At 40.8% G+C, this 21,978-nt stretch overlaps 1 protein-coding gene across 1 annotated transcript in view; it reads left to right on the forward strand.

Annotated features, from left to right (window-relative positions):
* LOC126355930 (lysosomal alpha-glucosidase-like) overlaps positions 1–21,978 on the forward strand; it is a 130,575-nt gene that overhangs the window by 80,068 nt on the left and 28,529 nt on the right. Inside the window, exons 14-15 of the mRNA XM_050006499.1 lie at positions 5,843–5,927; positions 19,821–20,002. Coding sequence (XP_049862456.1) covers positions 5,843–5,927; positions 19,821–20,002 — 267 coding nt within the window. The remainder of the gene's footprint in view (positions 1–5,842; positions 5,928–19,820; positions 20,003–21,978) is intronic.

The following is a 21,978-nucleotide window of genomic DNA, read 5'->3' on the forward strand; positions in this document are numbered from 1 at the left end:
CTTACGATCTTGCTTGGCACATACTCATCTAACGCATATTGTACGATGGTTTTGAACTTTGTCCAATGATCCTCAATACTATCTGTACTTGAGACAAAACTTTTGTGTTGAGCTGTCTGATACTCTGTAATCTGCTTTTTGTCACTTTTGCTAAACTGAAAAATCTTCCTACCTTTTTTAATATTTCTATTTACGGCTGAAATCATCGATGCAGTTACCGCTTTATGATCACTGATTTCCTGTTCTGCGTTAACTGTTTCAAATAGTTCAGGTCTCTTTGTCACCAAAAGGTCTAATATGTTATCGCCACGAGTCGGTTCTCTGTTTAACTGCTCAAGGTAGTTTTCAGATAAAGCACTTTAAAAAATTTCACAGGATTCTTTGTCCCTGCCACCCGTTATGAATGTTTGAGTCTCCCAGTCTATATCCAGCAAATTAAAATTCCACCCAGAACTATAACCTCACTTCTTAAGATATCAGTATAAACTTACGAAGTCTGTAAAGTGAACAAAATAAAAGTTTTCTTATGTAGTTGACTACTGAATTTTCATATTTGTGGATTAAATAAAGTTCTCGCAGAACTCTACCTCGTTCATTCCTGTCGCCCAGTACATATTCAGCTACAATTTTTCCTTCTCTTCCTTTTGTTACTGTAGAGTTCTAGTCCCCCATTAGTATTAAATTTTCATTGCCCTTAACTATCTGAATAATTTCTTTTATTTCATCATAATTTTTCTTCAATCTTTTCATCATCTGTGGAGCTAGTTGCATATAAACTTCTACTACTGTGGTGGCTTCATCTCCATCTTTTCTACAATAGTGCATTCACTATGGTGTTCACAGTAGCTTATTTATTTGTTTCATGTTCCGTACATTCAGTTAGTGAGTCAATCACAAGGATATGAAAAGTGTCAAATTGTACAGGTTTCAATTTAAACTTACAATAAATACAAGGGCAATTCAATGCCAAATTGTACATAGTTTAAGTAAGACATACTATAAATACAGTAATAGATACAATGTCAGCTAGAAACATGTTGTTGTTATGGTCTTCAGTCCTGAGACTGGTTTGATGCAGCTCTCCATGCTACTCTACCCTGTGCAAGCCTCTTCATCTCCCAGTACCTACTGCAGCCTATATCCTTCTGAATCTGTTTAGTGTATTCATCTTTTGGTCTCCCTCTACAATTTTTACCCTCCGCGCTGCCCTCCAATACTAAATTGGTGATCCCTTGATGCCTCAGAATATGTCCTACCAACCGATCCCTTCTTCTAGTCAAGTTGTGCCACAAACTCCTCTTCTCCCCAGTTCTATTCAATACCTCCTCATTAGTTATGTGATCTACCCATGTAATCATCAGCATTCTTCTTTAGCACCATTTTTCGAAAGCTTCTATTCTCTTCTTGTCTAAACTATTTATCGTTCACGTTTCACTTCCATACATGGCTACACTCCATACAAATACTTTCAGGAGCGAATTCCTGACACTTAATACTGGATGTTAACAAATTTCTCTTCTTCAGAAACGCTTTCCTTGCCATTGCCAGTCTACATTTTATATCCTCTCTACTTCGACCATCATCAGTTATTTTGCTCCCCAAAAAGCAAAACTCCTTTAAGTGTCTCATTTCCTAATCTAATTCTCTCAGCATCACCCGACTTAATTCGACTACATTCCATTATCCTCATTTTGCTTTTGTTGATGTTCATATTATACCCTCCTTTCAAGACACTGTCCATTCCATTCAACTGCTCTTCCAAGTCCTTTGCTGTCTCTGACAGAATTACAGTGTCATCGGCGAACCTCAAAGTTTTTATTTCTTCTCCATGGATTTTAATACCTACTCCGAACTTTTCTTTTGTTTCCTTTACTGCTAGCTCAATATACAGATTGAATAGCATCGGGGAGAGGCTGCAACCCTGTCTTACTCCCTTCCCAACCACTGCTTCCCTTTCATGTCCCTCGACTCTTATAACTGCCATTTGCTTTCTGTACAAATTGTAAGTAGCCTTTCGCTCCCTGTATTTTACCGCTTTCACCTTCAGAATTTGAAAGAGAGTATTCCAGTTAACATTGTCAAAAGCTTTCTCTAAGTCTACAAATGCTAGTATAGGTTTGCCTTTCCTTAATCTATTTTCTAAGATAAGTCGTAGGGTCAGTATTGCCTCACGTGTTCCAACATTTCTACGGATCTTCCGCGAGGTCAGCTTCTACCAGTTTTTACATTCGTATGTAAGAAATTCTCATTAGTATTTTGCAGATGTGACTTATTGAACTGATAGTTAGGTAATTTTCACATCTGTCAACACCTGCTTTCTTAGGGATTGGAATTACTATATTCTTCTTAAAGCCTGAATGAATTTCGCCTGTCTCATACATCTTGCTCTCCAGATGGGAGGGTTTTGTCAGGACTGCTCTCCCAAGGCCGTCAGTAGTTCCAGTGGAATGTTGTCTACTCCGGGGGCCTTGTTTCGTCTCAGGTCTTTCAGTGCTTTGTCAAACTCTTCATGCAGTATCATATCTCCCATTTCGTCTTCATCTACATACTCTTCCATTTCCATAATATTGTCCTCAAGTACATCCCCCTTGTATATACCCTCTGTATTCTCCTTCCACCTTTCTGCTTTCCCTTCTTTGCTTAGAACTGGGTTTCCATCTGAGCTCTTGATGTGCTTACAAGTGGTTCTCTTCCCTCCAAAGGTCTCTTTAATTTTACTGTAGGCAGTATCTGTCTTACCCCTAGTGAGATAAGTCTCTACATCCTTACATTGGTCCTCTAGCCATCCCTGCTTAGCCATTTTGCACTTCCTGTCGATCTCATTTTTGAGACATTAGTATTCCTTTTTGCCTGCTTCATTTACTGCAATTTTATATTTTCTCCTTTAATCAATTAAATTCAATATTTCTTCTGTTACCCAAGGATTTCTACCAGCCCTCGTCTTTTTACCTACTTGATCCTCTGCTGCCTTCAGTACTTCATCCCTCAAAGCTACCCATTCTTCTTCTACTGTATTTCTTTCCGCCATTCCTGACAATTGTTCCCTTATGCTCTCCCTGAAACTCTGTACAACCTCTGGTTCTTTCAGTTTATCCAGGTCCCATCTCCTTAAATTCCCACCTTTTTGCAGTTTCTTCAGTTTTAATATACAGGTCATAACCAATAGATTGTGGTCAGAGTCCATATCTGCCCCTGGAAATGTCTTACAATTTAAAACCTGGTTCCTAAATCTCTGTCTTACCATTATATAATCTATCTGATACCTTTTAGTATCTCCAGGGTTCTTCCATGTATACATCCTTCTTTCATGATTCTTAAACCAAGTGTTAGCTATGATTAAGTTGTGCTCTGTGCAGAATTCTACCAGGCGGCTTCCTCTTTCATTTCTTAGCCCCAATCCATATTCACCTACTACGGTTCCTTCTCTCCCTTTTCCTACTGACGAATTCCAGTCACCCATGACTATTAAATTTTCATCTCCCTTCACTATCTGAATAATTTCTTTTATTTCATCATACATTTCTTCAATTTCTTCGTCATCTGCAGAGCTAGTTGGCATATGAACTTGTACTACTGTGGTAGGTGTGGGCTTCGTATCTATCTTGGCCACAATAATGCGTTCACTATGCTGTTTATAGTAGCTTACCCGCATTCCTATTTTCCTATTCATTATTAAACCTACTCCTTCATTACCCCTATTTGATTTGTGTTTCTAACCCTGTAGTCACCTGACCAGAAGTCTTGTTCCTCTTGCCACCGAACTTCACTAATTCCCACTATATCTAACTTTAACCTATCCATTTCCCTTTTTAAATTTTCAACCTACCAGCCCGATTAAGGGATCTGACATTCCATGCTCCGATCCGTAGAACGCCAGTTTTCTTTCTCCTGGTAATGACATCCTCTTGAGTAGTCTCCGCCCGGAGATCCGAATGGGGACTATTTTACCTCCGGAATATTTTACCCAAGAGGACGACATCATCATTTAATCATACAGTAAAGCTGCATGCCCTCGGGAAAAATTACTGCCGTAGTTTCCCCTTGCTTTCAACCGTTCACAGTACCAGCACAGCAAGGCCGTTTTGGTTATTGTTACAAGGCCAGATCAGTCAATCATCCAGACTGTTGCCCTTGCAACTACTGAAAAGGCTGCTGCCCCTCTTCAGGAACCACACGTTTGCCCGATTAAGGGATCTGACGTTCCACACTCCAATCCGTAGAACACCAGTTTTGCTTCTCCTGATGATGACATCCTCCTGAGTAGGCCCTGCCCAGAGATCTGTGTAGGGGACTATTTTACCTACATAAAATTTTACTCAAGAGAGTACCATCAGACATTGTTGGCGTTTACAAATGTCTGCTTGTGACTGTGTATGTGCGGATGGATATGTGTGTGTGTGCGAGTGTATACCTGTCCTTTTTTCCCCCCTAAGGTAAGTCTTTCCACTCCCGGGATTGGAATGACTCCTTACCCTCTCCCTTAAAAGCCACATCATTTCATCTTTCCCTCTCCTTCCCTCTTTCCTGACAAAGCAACTATGGGTTGCGAAAGCTTGAATTTTGTGTGTATGTTTGTGTTTGTTTGTGTGTCTATCGACCTGCCAGCACTTTTGTTTGGTAAGTCACATCATCTTTGTTTTTAGATATATTTTTCCCACGTGGAATGTTTCCCTCTATTATATTAATATATGGTTAGGTATATTCAGTTTTTATGTTCAAAGTTATTATGTAATGTCATCATGGTGCTTTGGGAATGTGATACTGAAGAAAGTAGAGGCTTGTAATTAATTCCTAATATACCATGGTTATAGAGACTGCAGGTTTAACAGGCTCAGTCATTTGTTCCAAACAGCTGCCACTGCCCAAGTATAATTCAAGGCTGGTAGTTTATCCTTTGCTATGGGATTGTAATTATCCACTTTAAAGTAAGTTATAATTTTGGGGAAAATATTGTAATGTTACAGTATTAATTTTAGATATTTTATGGCTGGATTGTTTCAATAATGTAATTCTGTTTGAACGGTGCTTCAACATGAAGAATTAATCTTCCAAAACTGATAGTGTTGTTAATAAATGACATTGTGGTATAGGTGGAATTTTGTTTACTGCTCATTGTACACATTTTTTTCATTGCACAGGAGATCCTTTTGATTTTTTACAAACAATTAAAGGATACAATTAACTTGTAAAAATGGTTTTATTGTTTGCCAAGATAGTTACTGTTAAAATTTATGTGCTATTCCATCTGTTGAAGCCAGTTCTAGAAACCATGATTTGAAAGCCAGTGTTTACAATGAAAAATGATGCAACATTTTTGCTTGTTGTTCCTGACCTCTTTGGTGTCTTGTGGCAAACAAATTGTTGTATGCAATTCAGTGTTAGCTGTTCTTCAATCTTCTAAAGCAGTTATTGCAACATCTCCAGTGTAACCAAGGATACAAACAACCATTTCCTTGGATGTGCTTTACAAATTAACCAGTTTTGTTGGTTTTGGTGAATTGTGAAGCATTCAGACAGTTAACTGCCATTTAGTTCCCAGCTTGTATGAATACATAGTTCCAGCTTGAATGAATACATCCAGACTTTGCCTCCTGCTATGATCTCGTATACAGATATCGGTCTTAAAATCTCTAAAAGACATTCACACAAAATTTTCATATTTTCTCCAACACTGTCTCTGTAAATGCTCACTGTAAACATATTATTCGGCAAGTTTATGAGCTTTTATTGTTTTTGCGATAACAAATGACTTATTGTTAAACAGAAACAATGTTTTACATACCAGTAGTGCCATCTAGTAGCTGCCTGTAAAAATGTGTGAAATCTGGGTTGGTTTTTGCAGATTTGTGCAGGATGCAGCTACCCATAGTTTGGATGAGCAGTTTTTGTGGGGTTCAAGTCTAATGATTGTTCCTGTTCTGGAAGAGGTAAATATACTAATTTAATTTGTCCTAATTTGAATCTGATTCAAAAGCAAAAACTGATTTTAATATACAAAGGAAGGCCTTAATTTCAGACAAATTAATTTTTGTAAAGTAACTGAACAGAAAAGTAATTCTGAATTTTCTTTTTTTTTTTTTTTCGATTTCTGGGGGCATGAATTTCAGTTAAGAAAATCAGATTAAAATAAATTGTAGAAAGAAGGAGAGTTCACTTCCCTTTTTTGGAAGTGATAAATAAACTGAAAATAATGTCTACTCTTGGCTTATTGTCAAGCTACATGGAAGTACATTTGACACATCTCCATCCAAAAATGACCTTACAATGGGTTCACGCAACTTAGAGTGGAGTATAATGCTACTTTGAGTAGTTATAAGGGTTGTATTAAACCAAAAACTGAATTTAGAAGTAATTTTTAATTGACATTTAACATACATAATGGGGGAAACATGAAAATTGCATTCAGTGTTTATAAACACAAGAGCAACTTACTAATAATTTTTCTGAGAATGAAATACATAAGCTCACGAAAATGGTCATGAAATTTATGATACGAGAAGGTATATAGATAAGTGTGTGGCCGAGACTTGAGAATGTGCAAAACGCATTTCCCAATGCTCCAGAGCAACAGAAAAAGATTTAAAGCGACTTCCAACATACAAGTAGCCCAAAAATTATATCTGACATGATAACAGCATCCCCTGAAGATCTGTATGGAAAGAGTTATACACACATGTTGCATCAGCCATGGCTGAGGGATTAACACTGAACATGATTTTGCTGTCCATTAAGCATAAAAGTAGTGGTAGTTGTAGTAGTAATAGTAGTAGTAGTAGTAGCAGCAGCTTTATTCATCCATAGATCTATTTTTACTAGGGTATAGGGCATGTCAAAGTATTTACAAATTGTCTGCTTGTGTCTGTGTATGTATGGATGGATATGTGTGTGTGTGTGTGTGTGTGTGTGTGGGCGCGAGTATGTACCTATCCTTTTTTCTCCCTAAGGTAAGTCTTTCCGCTCCTGGGATTGGAATGACTCCTTACCCTCTCCCTAAAATCCACATCCTTTCATCTTTCCTTTTCCTTCCCTCTTTCCTGACAAAGCAGCCGCCGGTTGCGAAAGCTCGAAATTCTGTGTGTGTGTTTGTGTGTTTTATTCATTGTGCCTATCTACCGACGCTTTCCCGCTTGGTAAGTCTTGGAATCTTTGTTTTTAATATATTTACAAATTTAGATCAATTTAAAATAAGCTAATTTGTATACATGGGAAAAATATATTAAAAACAAAGATTCCAAGACTTACCAAGCGGGAAAGCACCGGTAGATAGGCACAATAAATAAAACACACAAACACACACACAGAATTTCTAGCTTTCGCAACCGGCGGTTGCTTCTTCAGGAAAGAGGGAAGGAGAGGGAAAGACAAAAGGATAAGGGTTTTAAGGGAGAGGGTAAGGAGTTATTCCAATCCCGGGAGCAGAAAGACTTCCCTTAGGGGGAAAAAAGGACAAGTGTACACTCGCACGCGCACGCGCGCGCACACACACACACACACACACACACACACACACACACACATATATCCATCCGCACATACACAGACACAAGCAGACATTTGTATAGGCAAAGAGTTCGGGCAGAGATGTCAGTTGAGACGGAAGTACAGAGGCAAAGAAGTTGTTGAAAGACAGGTGAGGTATGAGCGGCGACAACTTGAAATTAGCGGAGGTTGAGGCCTGGCGGATATCGAGAAGAGAGGATATACTGAAGGGCGAGTTCCCATCTCCGGAGTTCGGATAGGTTGGTGTTGGTGGGAAGTAACCCGGACGGTGTAACACTGTGCCAAGATGTGCTGGCCGTGCACCAAGGCATGTTTAGCCACAGGGTGATCCTCATTACCAACAAACACTGTCTGCCTGTGTCCATTCATGCGAATGGACAGTTTGTTGCTGGTCATTCCCACATAGAAAGCGTCACAGTGTAGGCAGTCACTTGGTAAATCACGTGGGTGCTTTCACACGTTGCTGTGCCTTTGATCGTGTACACCTTCCGGGTTACAGGACTGGAGTAGGTGGTGGTGGGAGGGTGCATAGGACAGATTCTACACCGGGGGTGGTTACAAGGTTAGGAGCCAGAGGGTAGGGAAGGTGGTTTGGGGATTTCATAGGGATGAACCAAGAGGTTACGAAGGTTAGGTGGACGGCGGAAAGACACTCTTGGTGGAGTGGGGAGGATTTCATGAAGGATAGATCTCATTTCGGGGCAGGATTTTAGGAAGTCGTATCCCTGCTGGAGAGCCACATTCAGAGTCTGATCCAGTCCCGGGAAGTATCCTGTCACAAGTGGGGCACTTTTAGGGTTCTTCTGTGAGAGGTTCTGGGTTTGAGGGGATGAGGAAGTGGCTCTGGTTATTTGCTTCTGTACCAGGTCGGGAGGGTAGTTGCGGGATGCGAAAGCTGTTTTCAGGTTGTTGGTGTAATGGTTCAGGGATTCAGGACTGGAGCAGATTCATTTGCCACGAAGGCCTAGACTGTAGGGAAAGGACCGTTTGATATGGAATGGGTGGCAGCTGTCATAATGGAGGTACTGCTGCTTGTTGGTGGGTTTGATGTGGACGGATGTGTGAAGCTGGCCATTGGACAGATGGAGGTCAGCGTCAAGGAAAGTGGCATGGGATTTGGAGTAGGACCAGGTGAATCTGATGGAACCAAAGGAGTTGAGGTTGGAGAGGAAATTCAGGAGTTGTTCTTCACTGTGAGTCCAGATCATGAAGATGTCGTCAATAAATCTGTACCAAACTTTGGGTTGGCAGGCTTGGGTAACCAAGAAGGCTTCCTCTAAGCGACCCATAAATAGGTTGGCATACGAGGGGGCCATCCTGGTACCCATGGCTGTTCCCTTTAGTTGTTGGTATGTCTGGCCTTCAAAAGTGAAGAAGTTGTGGGTCAGGATGAAGCTGGCTAAGGTGACGAGGAAAGAGGTTTTAGGTAGGGTGGCAGGTGATCGGCATGAAAGGAAGTGCTCCATTGCAGCGAGGCCCTGGACGTGCGGGATATTTGTGTATAGGGAAGTGGCATTAATGGTTACAAGGATAGTTTCTGGGGGTAACAGACTGGGTAAGGATTCCAGGCGTTCAAGAAAGTGGTTGGTGTCTTTGATGAAAGATGGGAGACTGCATGTAATGGGTTGAAGGTGTTGATCTACGTAGGCAGAGATACGTTCTGTAGGGGCTTGGTAACCAGCTACAATGGGGCGGCCGGGATGTTTGGGTTTGTGAATTTTAGGAAGTAGGTAGAAGGTAGGAGTGCGAGGTGTCGGTGGGGTCAGGAGCTTGATGGAGTCAGGTGAAAGGTTTTGTAGGGGGCCTAAGGTTCTGAGGATTCCTTGAAGCTCTGCCTGGACATCAGGAATGGGATTACCTTGGCAAACTTCGTATGTAGAGTTGTCTGAAAGCTGACGCAGTCCCTCGGCCACATACTCCCGACGATCAAGTACCACGGTCGTGGAACCCTTGTCAGCCGGAAGAATGATGATGGATCGGTCAGCTTTCAGATCACGGATAGCCTGGGCTTCGGCTGTGGTGGTATTGGGAGTAGGATTAAGGTTCTTCAAGAAAGATTGAGAGGCAAGGCTGGAAGTGAGAAATTCCTGGAAGGTTTTTAGAGGGTGATTTTGAGGAAGAGGAGGTGGGTCCCGCTGTGATGGAGGACGGAACTGTTCCAGGCAGGGTTCAATTTGGATAGTTTCTTGGGGAGTTGGATCATTAGGAGTGGGATCAGGATTATTTTTCTTCGTGGCAAAGTGATATTTCCAGCAGAGACTACGAGTGTAGGACAGTAAATCTTTGACAAGGGCAGTTTGGTTGAACCTGGGAGTGGGGCTAAATTGTGGTCTTTGGATAGGACAGATGTTTCGGATTGGGAGAGAGGTTTGGAGGAAAGGTTAACTACTGAATTGGGGCGTTGTGGTTCCAGATTGTGTTGACTAGAATTTTGAGGTGTTGGGGGGAGTGGAGCTGGAAGTGGGAGACTGAGTAGATGGGAGAGACTGGGTCTGTGTGCAATGAGAGAAGGTTGAGGTTTGTTGGAAAGGTTGTGGAGGGTGAGTGAGTTGCCTTTCCGGAGGTGGGAAACCAGGAGATTGGATAGTTTTCTGAGGTGGAGGGTGGCATGCTGTTCTAATTTGCGGTTGGCCTGTAGGAGGATGCTATGAACAGCGGTGTGGCTGTGGGAGAGGAAAGATTGAGGACTTTGATTTGGGATGGGAGTTGACGGGTGTGTTCATTGGCCGAGTCTGTGAAATGCCCCATGTTACTACTTCCAGTGGTTTGTTTTTCTTTGTGACATCTGGTATATGTGACATTTGAGGTGTTAAAATCTGTCTTTTGAGTGATTGTTTCAGTATTTTTTAAAGTGCTGTATATATTCTTTAGGCAGGGTAACCTGTTGTCTGGATTTATCCTAAAAGAGACCTACTTTTCCTACCTATGACAACAGGTATTCGACCATGTGTGGCCCGAGATCCAACCCCTTTACTTTCATGAATCAGCTGTACCAATCTTCCCTTCCCAGTCCTGTTTAGGTGTAGGCCATGCCTAGTGAAACCTCATCTGTTGATAGTACCAACGGACACCAGAAAAACATGAACAAAGTTGGCTGTCCTCAGAGCCATCCCTAACCCCACATTGATTCGCCTCTCAGATCCATCAAGGTGTGGTCGCTCATGACACCGGAACAGCTCAACAAACTGTATGTTGGTGCCATAAGCGAGGGAAGCTATCTTGTCCAGGTCACCGCCTATGTCATATGCCCCATCCCTGTCCAATCTGTTTCCTGCCCCACCCACTATCACTACATGGTCCTCTGTGGTAAAGTCCTCACATAAAGAACCTAGATCCTCTATCACATGACTTAGCCCTGCATTTGGCTTGAAGATACTGGTGGCCTGGTACGCTGCCCCTAAACTTTCCTGTAACTGAGGGCCAACACCTCACCCATAGCCACTACCTACCTAGCAGCAGCAATTTCTTCTTCCTAACAGTGTGTACATTCCTAGACTTCTTGGCCCCAGTTGAAGTGTGCTGCACATTAACTCTGGCAGTGGTAGATACCTGTTTTTGATGTTGATGAGAAAACTGTCAGATCACATTCTCTTTCTTCCTATCCTCCTACCAGCTGCCAGTTCCCAACCACCCTCGCACCTTCGTCCCCCCTATCTCCCTTGATCCGTATGAGTTCCTTCCTTGCTACCTGCAACTGTGCCCTTCAGGCACAGATCTTCCTTTCCTGTTCCCCAATCAAAATGTTTCTACTGCATACTCTGCAGTTCCAAGAGAGAGCCTCTTTTGTTCTTCCAACATTCTCCCCACTGCACCCCCCCCCCCCCCCCACCCTCCCCAGTGCCCAGTGAAAATATTTCCTACAAGATTGGCAACAAATCCCTCTATCACTGTAACAGCTCCCACATTTCTCACTCATTGTCAGTTTCAAAAAAAATAATTAAGTTTAAAGAATGTTTTAAATTTGTCAAGGACGCAAGATTGGCTGTGTGTAAACAAAAAATGACACAAAGGTCTTATGTGCGTTGGTTGTTTTTTGTACTGATTTAGAGATACAATGACAGAAGAATGAATTTGTAATTAATTTGCTTTTAGAGAATTATGTTATCAGCCATGTTTGGTCAGGTTTTTAAACGTTTATAACTCGGAAAATTTAGGCCTAACTCGCGTCTATCTAACTAGTAAACAATACGAAATGTGTTAGTTAAATATGATTTAGAAACATTTAATTATACTATTACACTTGTACTGCTACAGTAGACAAAGATGAAACTAGTAGCAGTCTTTTTTAAATGAATTTTGCACTATCAAGAAAACCCGAATATAACTTTTTGTGTTTGTCACACAAAATTTCGGGTAATGTCATGATTATCGGGACATCAGCTAAAGAATAAGTTTTTCAAGAACAAGCACTGCTGGGACGCTAATATTCAGTTGTGTGACAAGAACGGACACTACAGCAAGTATACAAAACAAAGAAAATTTAAATTTCACACTATTTCCTCTTAAATAAGCTCTTTTAGTGGGTGAAGAAAAAACCTCAGATCTCACTCGGTGGCCATCTCGGTTGTGATTAGTTACACAAAAAGTGAAAAGTGTATGATTTTGTTCTTTACTTCCTGTTAATTCGTATAATTCTTGAATAGTGCTGTGTACAGTGTAGTGGACATCTGTTTAGTGGATGTCATTCAATAAAATGTGAATGATCACAAGATATCTTCCAGTGAGAGGAAATATTATAAACAAAGATAATCATTATTTTGGACCTCAAGACAGAAATCTCTGTGATGACTGTGCATCAAATTTAAAACATAATAATTTGCATGAAACGTACATTTCAAACTTCAAAGACAATAATGGGACCCAGAATTAGCAGATGTCAGTCTGTTTTCCAACACGATTTTAATGTAGCAATGTTGCTCAGTAATGACTAAACCTACTTTTCACACTTATGGAGAAAGGATATTGGAGAGAAAAGAGCTTTACAGTGCAAATTGAGTAAGTGTGTTGTTACAATGTGAAAAGTGGAAAACATGCCGCAAGTGTTATTGTATCGGCTATGCTGTTATTCTGGTGGACTCCAGTTGTAACATACAGAGCTCTGATGTGACTTGGACTGTTCTTAGTGTGGAAATGTGAATTTAAGAAAGTGTGTACTGTTCCTAGTCTCATCTTGTATTTACCTTTTGTTATGAATAAACTATGTTGTTTGTGTTGAGTAGATCACCTTTCTACAGGAGTGGAGAAGGCTTGGGACTTGTGACATGTGAAATAAGACTTTGAAAAATTTTGTAATTAGGCAAGAATGTGGATTTTCAATGCTGGAACATGCTCAACAACTCCTAACACAACCCATGCAGGGTTAACATAAGCCAATGGCACTTACATAACAAGCAGTCCAAGCAATAGTGAATGGAACAGGAACAAATCCTGCGCCATCTTGTCCATTGTTTTATGAACAACATGAAGAGTGGTTTGCACCCTGCTGACAATTGCAGTTATATGTTTTGGCTTGTCACATTTCTGACCCAGAAGGACAAAAGATGTGGTTTTACTTATTGCTCCGGTAGGGTGATGTGTAACCCTGTGTCTACCTAGCTGACGAATGACTGTTAAAATTATTAACCTATATAACAGTTTAATGGTTAAGAATAGCTGTTTGTAGGTTCTTAGCATGTGTTCTGCATGTGACAATTAACATGGATGGACATCGTGCAGCTTTAAGTTGGGGAGGCAACAACCGTATCGTCACAAGTTGTGGTACCTGTGAGTGCTTTGTACTTACAACTTTTGTTGTTGTCATGCCAGGCTTGGAGCAGTGTGGTGCATCATCAAGTAAAACCAAAAAGAAATCTTTCGTCGGGACAGTGGAACTGCTCATAAAAGTGCTCAGCTAATGGAAAACCTCAGAGATTAGAATTATGAGTTCATGACCAAATTTGACACCCTCTGATTATGACGTGCTTTCATTTCTAAAGAAATTTATGGCTGGTAAATATTTTTAATCCGAAGAAGAGATTACTGCCACTGTAGTTGGGTATACTGCAGGCGTTTCCTGAGGACTGAATCTACACTCTGAAGAAACATGGAGCAAACTGTATTCATCTGCGTCTACAAACATACTCCACAACCCACTGTATAGTGCATGGCAGATAGTACCTTGTACCTCTACTGTCATTCCATTTCCTGCTGCACTAACAAATGGAGCAAGGGAAAAATGACTATCTATATGCCTCCATACAAGCCCTAATTTGTCTTACCTTGTCTTTGTGGTCTTTACATTAAATGTACATTGATGGCTGTAGAATCATTCCACAGTCAGCTGCGAATGCCAGTTCCTAAACTCTCTCAGTAGTGTTTCAGAAAGAACATATTCATTTCAGGGATTCCCATTTGAGTACACGAAGCATCTTCGTAGTAATCACACCTATTGGTAATAAATCTAGCTGCACACCCTTGTGCATTGCTTCAGTGCCTTTCTTTAATATCACCTGGCAAGGATCACAAACACTTGAGCAGTCTTTAAGAATGTACCAGCGTTCTTCGTGTGCCCACCTTTATAGAAGTACATCTTCCTCAAATTCTCCCAATAAACTGAAGCCAGCAATTCACCCTCCATACTACTGATCTTAATGTACTCATTCCATTTCTTAATGTTTTGCAACATTACTCTCAGATATTTAATCGATGTTAGTGTGTCCAACAGCGCACTACTAATACTCTTATTTGAGAATTATAGGATTGCTTTTCTGAGTCATCTGTATCGACTTAAATTTTTCTACATTTACAGCAAGCTACCATTCATCACACAAATAGATATTCTGTTCAAATATCCTGTACCACCCCTAATCATGAAGTGACAACACTTCCACATATGCTACAGCATCATCAACAAACAGTCGTATATTACTGCTCACCGTATCTGTGAGATGGTTTATGCATATAGAGGCCAAGAGCAGTCCTATCACACTGCCCTCAGGTACTCCTGATGATATCCTTGTTCTTGATGAACACTCACCACCCAGGACAATGTGCTGGATTTTATTACTTAAGAAGTTTTTGATCACTTGCATATCTAGGAACCTGTTCTGTGTGCTCAGATGTTGGTTAACAGTCTGCAGCGGAGCACTCTGTGAAACAGTTTCTGGGAATCTAGGAATATGGAATCTGCCACGTGCCCTTTCTCCATGATTTGCAGGATATCATGCAAGAAATAGGGAAACTGTGTTTTACACAAGCAAATTTTGCAGATGCACTATTTTACCCCTCTCATAAAAAGGAGTCACCTGCACTTTGTTCCAGTCACTTGTGACATAGCACTAGGTGAGAGATCCATGTTAAATGCAAGGGGACAATGCCTAAAAGTACTCTCTGTAAGATTTATTGGGATCCTATGTGGACCTGGCAACTTATTTTTTTTTTTTCAGCTCTTTCAACTGCTTCTCAACTCTAAGGATACCTATTCGAAATCCACCTGATGGGAGTCTGTGTCATGGTCAAACAGTGGTATGTCTGTATGATCCTCGTGCATGAATGGTTTATGAATGTGAAATTTAAAACTTCAGCTTTTATTTTGCTGTCTTCTATCGCCATTCCAGACTGGTCGATGACTAGGTAAGAAGCTTGGGACCCTTATACTGATTTTATGTTGGACCAGAATTTATTGAGTTCTTGGCAAGTTCTTTTAGTAAGATATGACAGTGGAAGTTTTTGTTTGGTTCACCCATCAATCTTTTTATGTATGCTCAGATTTCTACTAACTTTGGCTTGTCAGCTTTCACATGTTCTTTTTGAACCAAGAGTGAACAGTGTCTGCTTCCTCAGGATTTTTTAAACTTTTTTTTATTAAACCATGCTGGTCTTTTTTGTCCTTAATTGACTTGCTCAGCTCATACGTGTCTCAAGCATGATTTAAAGCCAGTTTAAACTTTGCCCATAGTTCGTCTATGTGCATCGTATCATAACCAAATGATGTCCTTTCATTGTCCAAGTAGAGGGTAACAACTGCTTATCTTCTCTTTCCAGTTTATAAACTCTCCTGTTCTTCTTGATGGATTTATTATCTTCGCTAAACATTGTCATTATAATGGCATCATGATCACTAAGTCTCGTTTCTGTACTGACACTGTCAATAACATCAGTTGTATTTGCAACTAAAAGACCCAAAATATTTCCATTGCTTGTTGTTTGTCAAACTAGCAGCTCAAGACAGTTTTTGGAAAATGTTTTCATAACTACTTTACGAGACTCTCTGTCTGTACCATTTACATACAATGAATCCAAAAATATCCCAGTCTATGTTTGCTCAAAGTTGTCTACAACTAATATTGCATGATTGGAATGTGTCAGCATTACGAGGTTAGGCTTTCTGTGAATGATTGTACTACCTTTAATGATGGGATTGCGTGGCCAGCAAAAAAAATGTCGTGGTTCACTTGAGTAGTTCACCTAGGCGGATTAGTCATGTCCAGATAACTTTGCGGTTAGACTCAATTTCGATCTCCATGTATAGAATATTTTTGTCAGTTGCAATGAAAACTCTCCCTCCTATGGCATCTTACCTGTCTTTTAGATACATGTTCTATGCCTCATATTTTGAAGCTTTCTGGTTCTTGTTTCCTCTAGCTCTCATTTCCAAAGATAATTTGAGCTCAACAGCTACCCTGGAGGGTGGTAAGTTTCGGAACAATGCTATGAATCATTCAGCAAAAATCCCCGTGTGTGCCCCATAAGTACTCTGCTACCTGAGTAGCTGTTGCCTTTCTGTAGTGCATCTCTGACCCATCAAGGGGAGTCCTACAATTCTGCACCCCGTAATGCAGGTCCAGAAATCTGCAACTAAGATCATCACAGAAGTGACGGAGCCTCTGCTTGAGGTCGTCCTCTCGGCTCCAGATCGAAGGACCCCCATCGATTCTGTGTATAGTTCTGCTTGCACCCCTCAAGTGAGACTAGCAGTCTTCTTCTGCTACCTGAAAGAGACTGCGAAATACATCTGGGCTGATAACACTGTATTTCACTACCTGACTGAGAACTTCCCACATACTACATCATTTGACATTTTTTTCTGTTTCTCATTTCCTTTGTGGCGCTTGTGAGGAAGACAAAAAAATAGCTATACTGTGAAGATTGATTTATATTGTTGTTGTTGTGGTCTTCAGTCCTGAAACTGGTTTGATGCAGCTCTCCACGCTACTCTATCCTGTGCAAGCCTCTTCCTCTACCGGTACCTACTGCAGCCTACACCCTTCTGAATCTGCTTAGTGTATTCATCTCTTGGTATCCCTTTACAATTTTTACCCTCCACGCTGCCCTCTAATACTAAATTGGTGATTCCTTGATGCCTCAGAATATGTCCTACCAACCGATCCCTTCTTCTAGTCAAGTTGTGCCACAAACTCCTCTTCTCCGCAATTCTATTCAATACATGCTCATTAGTTATGTGATCTACCCATCAAATCTTCAGCATTCTTCTGTAGCACCACATTATGAAAGCTTCTGTTCTCTTCTTGTCCAAACTATTTTGCTCCCCAACTAGCAAAATTCTTTTACTACTTTAAGTGTCTCATTTACTAATCTAAGTCGCTCAGCATCACCCGATTTAATTCGACTACATTCCATTATCCTCGTTTTGCTTTTGTTGATATTCATCTTATATCATCCTTTCAAGACCCTGTCCATTCCATTCAGGTGCTCTTCCAGTTCCTTTGCTGTCTCTGACAGAATTACAATGTCAACGGCGAACCTTAAAGTTTTTAATTCTTCTCCGTGGATTTTAAAACCTACTTCAAATTTTTCTTTTGTTTCCTTTATTGGGGATAGGCTACAACCCTCTCTTACTCCCTTCCCAACCACTGCTTCCCTTTCATGCCCCTCGACTCTTATAATTGCCATCTGTTTTCTGTACAAATCGTAAATAGCCTTTCGCTTCCTGTATTTTACCCGTGCCACCTTCAGAATTTGAAAGAGAGTATTCCAGTTAACATTGTCAAACACATTCTCTAAGTCTACAAATGCTAGAAATGTAGGTTTGCCTTTTCTTAATCTTTCTTCTAAGATAAGTCGTAGGGTTAGTATTGCCTCACATTTTTCAATATTTCAACGGAATCCAAACTGATCTTCCCCCAGGGCAGCTTCTACCAGTTTTTCCATTCATCTGTAAGGAATTCGCATTAGTATTTTGCAGCTGCGACTTATTACACTGATAGTGTGGTAATTTTCACATTTGCCAACACCTGCTTTCTTGAAGGACTGGAATTATTATATTATTTTTGAAATCCGAAGGTATTTCACCTGTCTCATACATCTTTCTCAGCAGATGGTAGAGTTTTGTCAGGACTGGCTCTCCCAAGGCCATCAGTAGTCCTAATGGAATGTTGTCTACTCCTGGGGCCTTGTTTCGACTCAGGTCTTTCAGTGCTCTGTCAAACTCTTCACGCAGTATCATATCTCCCATTTCATTTTCATCTACATCCTCTTCCATTTCCATAATATTGTCCATAAGTACATCACCCTTGTATAGACAATCTATATACTCCTTCCACCTTTCTGCTTTCTTTGCTTAGAACTGGGTTTCCATCGTAGCTCTTGATATTCATGCCAGTGGTTCTCTTTTCTCCAAAGGTCTCTTTAATTTTCCTGTAGGCAGTATCTATCTTACCCCTCATGAGATAAGCCTCTACATCCTTACATTTGTCGTCTAGCCATCCCTGCTTAGCCATTTTGCACTTCCTGTCGATCTCATTTTCGGGACGTTTGTATTCCTTTTTGCCTGCTTCATTTACTGCATTTTTATATTTTCTCCTTTCATCAATTAAATAGAATATTTCTTTTGTTACCCAAGGATTTCTCCTAGCCCTCGTCTTTTTACCTGCTTGATCCTCTGCTGCATTCACTACTTCATCCCTCAAAGCTACCCATTCTTCTTCTACTGTATTTCTCTCCCCCATTCCTGTCATTTGTTCCCTTATGCTCTCCCTGAAAATCTGTACAACCTCTGGTTCTTTCAGTTTATCCAAGTCCCATCTCCTTAAATTCCCACCTTTTTGCAGTTTCTTCAGTTTTAACCTACAGTTCATAACCAGTAGATTGTGGTCAGAGTCCACATCTGCCCCTGGAAATGTCTTACAGTTTAAAACCTGGTTCCTAAATCTCTGTCTTACCATTATAAATCTATCTGATACCTTCTAGTATCTCCAGGATTATTCCACGTATACAACCTTCTTTCATGTGTTAGCTATGATTAAATTATGCTCTGTGCAAAATTCTACCAGGCGGCTTCCTCTTTCATTTCTTAGCCCCAATCCATATTCTCCTACTAAGTTTCCTTCTCTCCCTTTTCCTGCTATCGAACTCCAGTCACCCATGACTATTAAATTTTTGTGTCCCCTCACTATCTGAATAATTTCTTTTATCTCATCATACATTTCATCAATTTCTTCATCATCTGCAGAGCTAGTTGGCATATAAACTTGTACTACTGTGGGGCTTCATGTCTATCTTGGCCACAATAATGTGTTCACTGTGCTGTTTGTAGTAGCTTACCCACACTTCTATTTTTTAATTCATTATTAAACCTACTCCTGCATTACCCCTATTTGATTTTGTATTTATAACCATTTAATCACCTGACCAAAAGTCTTGTTCCTCCTGCCACAGAACTTCACTAATTCCCACTATATCTACCTTTAACCTATCCATTTCCCGTTTTAAATTTTCTAGCGTACCTGGCCGATAAATGGATCTGACACTCCACGCTCCGATCCGTAGAATGCCTGTTTTTCTTTCTCCTGATAACGACGTCCCCTTGGATAGTCCCCGCCCAGAGATCCGAATGGGGAACTATTTTACCTCCAGAATATTTTACCGAAGAGGACGCCATCACCGTTTAATCGTACAGTAAAGCAGCATACCCTCGGGAAAAATTACGGCTATAGTTTCCCCTTGCTTTCAGCTGTTCACAGTACCAGCACAGCAAGGCCGTTTTGGTTTGTGTTACAAGGCCAGATCAGTCAATCATCCAGACTGTTGCCCCTGCAGCTACTGAGACAGCTGCTGCCCCTCTGCAGGAACCACACATTTGTCTGGCCTCTCAATAGACACCCCTCCCTTGTGGTTGCACCTACGGTATGGCTATCTGTATCGCTGAGGCACGCAAGCCTCCCCACCAACGGCTAGGTTCATGGTTCATTGGGTGGGGGGATTTGTATTGACAAAATAAATTTTCCTAGAAAGTGTTGTGTTTGATATTTTTCCCTTATACTTCCAGTACACAAAAACATTTTGCTGTAGATGATTGTGTTAATTATTAACATTTCTTTCAGGGTGCAACTACAGTAGATGCCTATCTGCCAGTAGCGCTTTGGTATGATTCACACACCTTGACAAGTGTGGAATCGAGTGGTAAATGGTACACCTTCAATGCCCCTTTGGATACAATACCAATTCTTATTCGAGGTGGCAGTATTCTACCAACACAGGCTCCTAACATGACAACCATAGATAGGTAATGTATTTCTCTCTTTCTTTCTGTGATTACCATCAGAGTTATTAAATGAGACGAATAACCTGAAGTTATAATTTTTGTCATACCATTATTTTAGCACAGAAAGAAATATCCCTGTCTCTTTACAGAATTTCATCTTTATTTCTATGAATTTACTGCAAAAAAGGACAGCAGCTCAAATTGCTTAAAACATATTTTTTACACCAAATGTTTTGACCCATAAGTCATTACCAAGTACTCAGTTATCTCTCCTGTACATAAAGACAAACTAGAAGTGTCTTTAAACGTGACAGTAGTAGCCAAACACGCATAGCTATTTGTCATAAGTAAAATTTATTTTAAGATATTGTATAAAACTTACTCAATAGGAATCATGTTGTGACTCCACAAGTATTCAGAATATGCTGGAGGAGCAGGAGAAGCTGCTGTAGTTATCAGGCAGAGAGTGCATAAGAGGCAACCAGCAGAAGTTGGGAAGGTTGGTGGACTGATAAGCAGTTGACTGCAAGTAAAATCCTGAAAACTGCAGTTTAAAACCAAATGGTGATACACTAATATACATAGCTAGGTTTTTATTTGCATTCAAGCACTGTTGAATCTTATTTCCCTGCCCTGCTCTGTTGGCCCCTAGTTCTTGATAAAGATCTAAGGGAGCAACCTAGTTGTGTAAATAAATATATTTTGATGCATCTAGGACTGCCATTTAAGAAAACTGCAAGGAATGTTTTCCTTCATGAAAGTCTTGACCAGAAATATTCGATTTTGACTCCAATCAGTCCTTTAAGAATGAGTTCATGTGCTCATTGACAGACCCTTTTTCCATTACCTGTTCAAAAAGCACTGGAAAAAAAACAAAAAAAAACCTTATGCCACGAGGGTGATAGTAGATGTATGGATTAGTGGTTTCAACATTGTCTGCCTACAGGTAGCATAGTGGCATAGCTACCAGAGCACCATCTGCATGCATTCTTTAATAGGGAATGCTCACAACCAGGACACTTAGTGTGGAGTAATATGTGAAGCAAGCAGGTAGCCGTGCCATGGAGACACACTTGTGCTTCCTACAGTCAACTTAGTGAGTTTGAAAGGGGTCAAATTGTGGCCTTCACAGTGGCAGGATGGTCCTCTAAGGAAACTGCCACACGAGTTGGACATGCTGTGTCAGTTGTGCAACAATACTGGTCTCAGTGGCCACGTGAACATTCTCACACCCGTAGATGAGGTTCTGGACATCCACGCAGCACAGATACCCATCACGGAATTGTCATATTATAAGGACAGCAGTGGCAAATTGTGCAGATATCACGCACAGATAAGAGGGGTCGTGAGCCCAGATATGTCTATGTGAAATGTTGCAGACTGGTTGTTAGCAGTGGGGACTGTAGACAAGAACACCTCTAGCACTACTTCTACTCACACCTTTTTGCCATTCTTGCAACAGGAAGGTGATGTGGTGTTCCAAGAGGTTAATGCTGACCCACACACTGCCTGTGAAACTCGTTGTACTGTGCAACATGTACAGCAACTTCCCTGGCCAGCACAATCTCCGGACTTGTCTCCAGCCCAGCACGTGTGGGATGTGATGGGACGAGAAGTGACTCATCCAGCTCATCAGTCAACAACTCTTACAGAACTATGAGATCAGGTCGATAAGGTGTGACACTAATGTGTCTCAGGACAGTACTTTCCATCTGCGCGATTGAGTGGGTGCAGGTGTCAGCACATGCACTACTGCCCGTGGTGGCTGCACCGTGTACTAAAATGAGAGTTTCAGCATGGGTCGATACCTGGACCTCAGAACTGCTCATGCTATTGATCTGTAAATGTAGTTATTTCATGTACTCGATATGCACTGTTGCAACAATAATCGTGAATGAGTTGGAAACCTTTAAAAACGTGCATTACTTTTTTTCCGGCAGTGTATTTTGATTTTTGACCAGTTTAATTTTATACTCTTGTCCTGAACTCTATAAAAG

The sequence above is a fragment of the Schistocerca gregaria genome, chromosome 3, assembly GCF_023897955.1.
Source record: "Schistocerca gregaria isolate iqSchGreg1 chromosome 3, iqSchGreg1.2, whole genome shotgun sequence".
Lineage (NCBI taxonomy): Eukaryota > Metazoa > Arthropoda > Insecta > Orthoptera > Acrididae > Schistocerca > Schistocerca gregaria.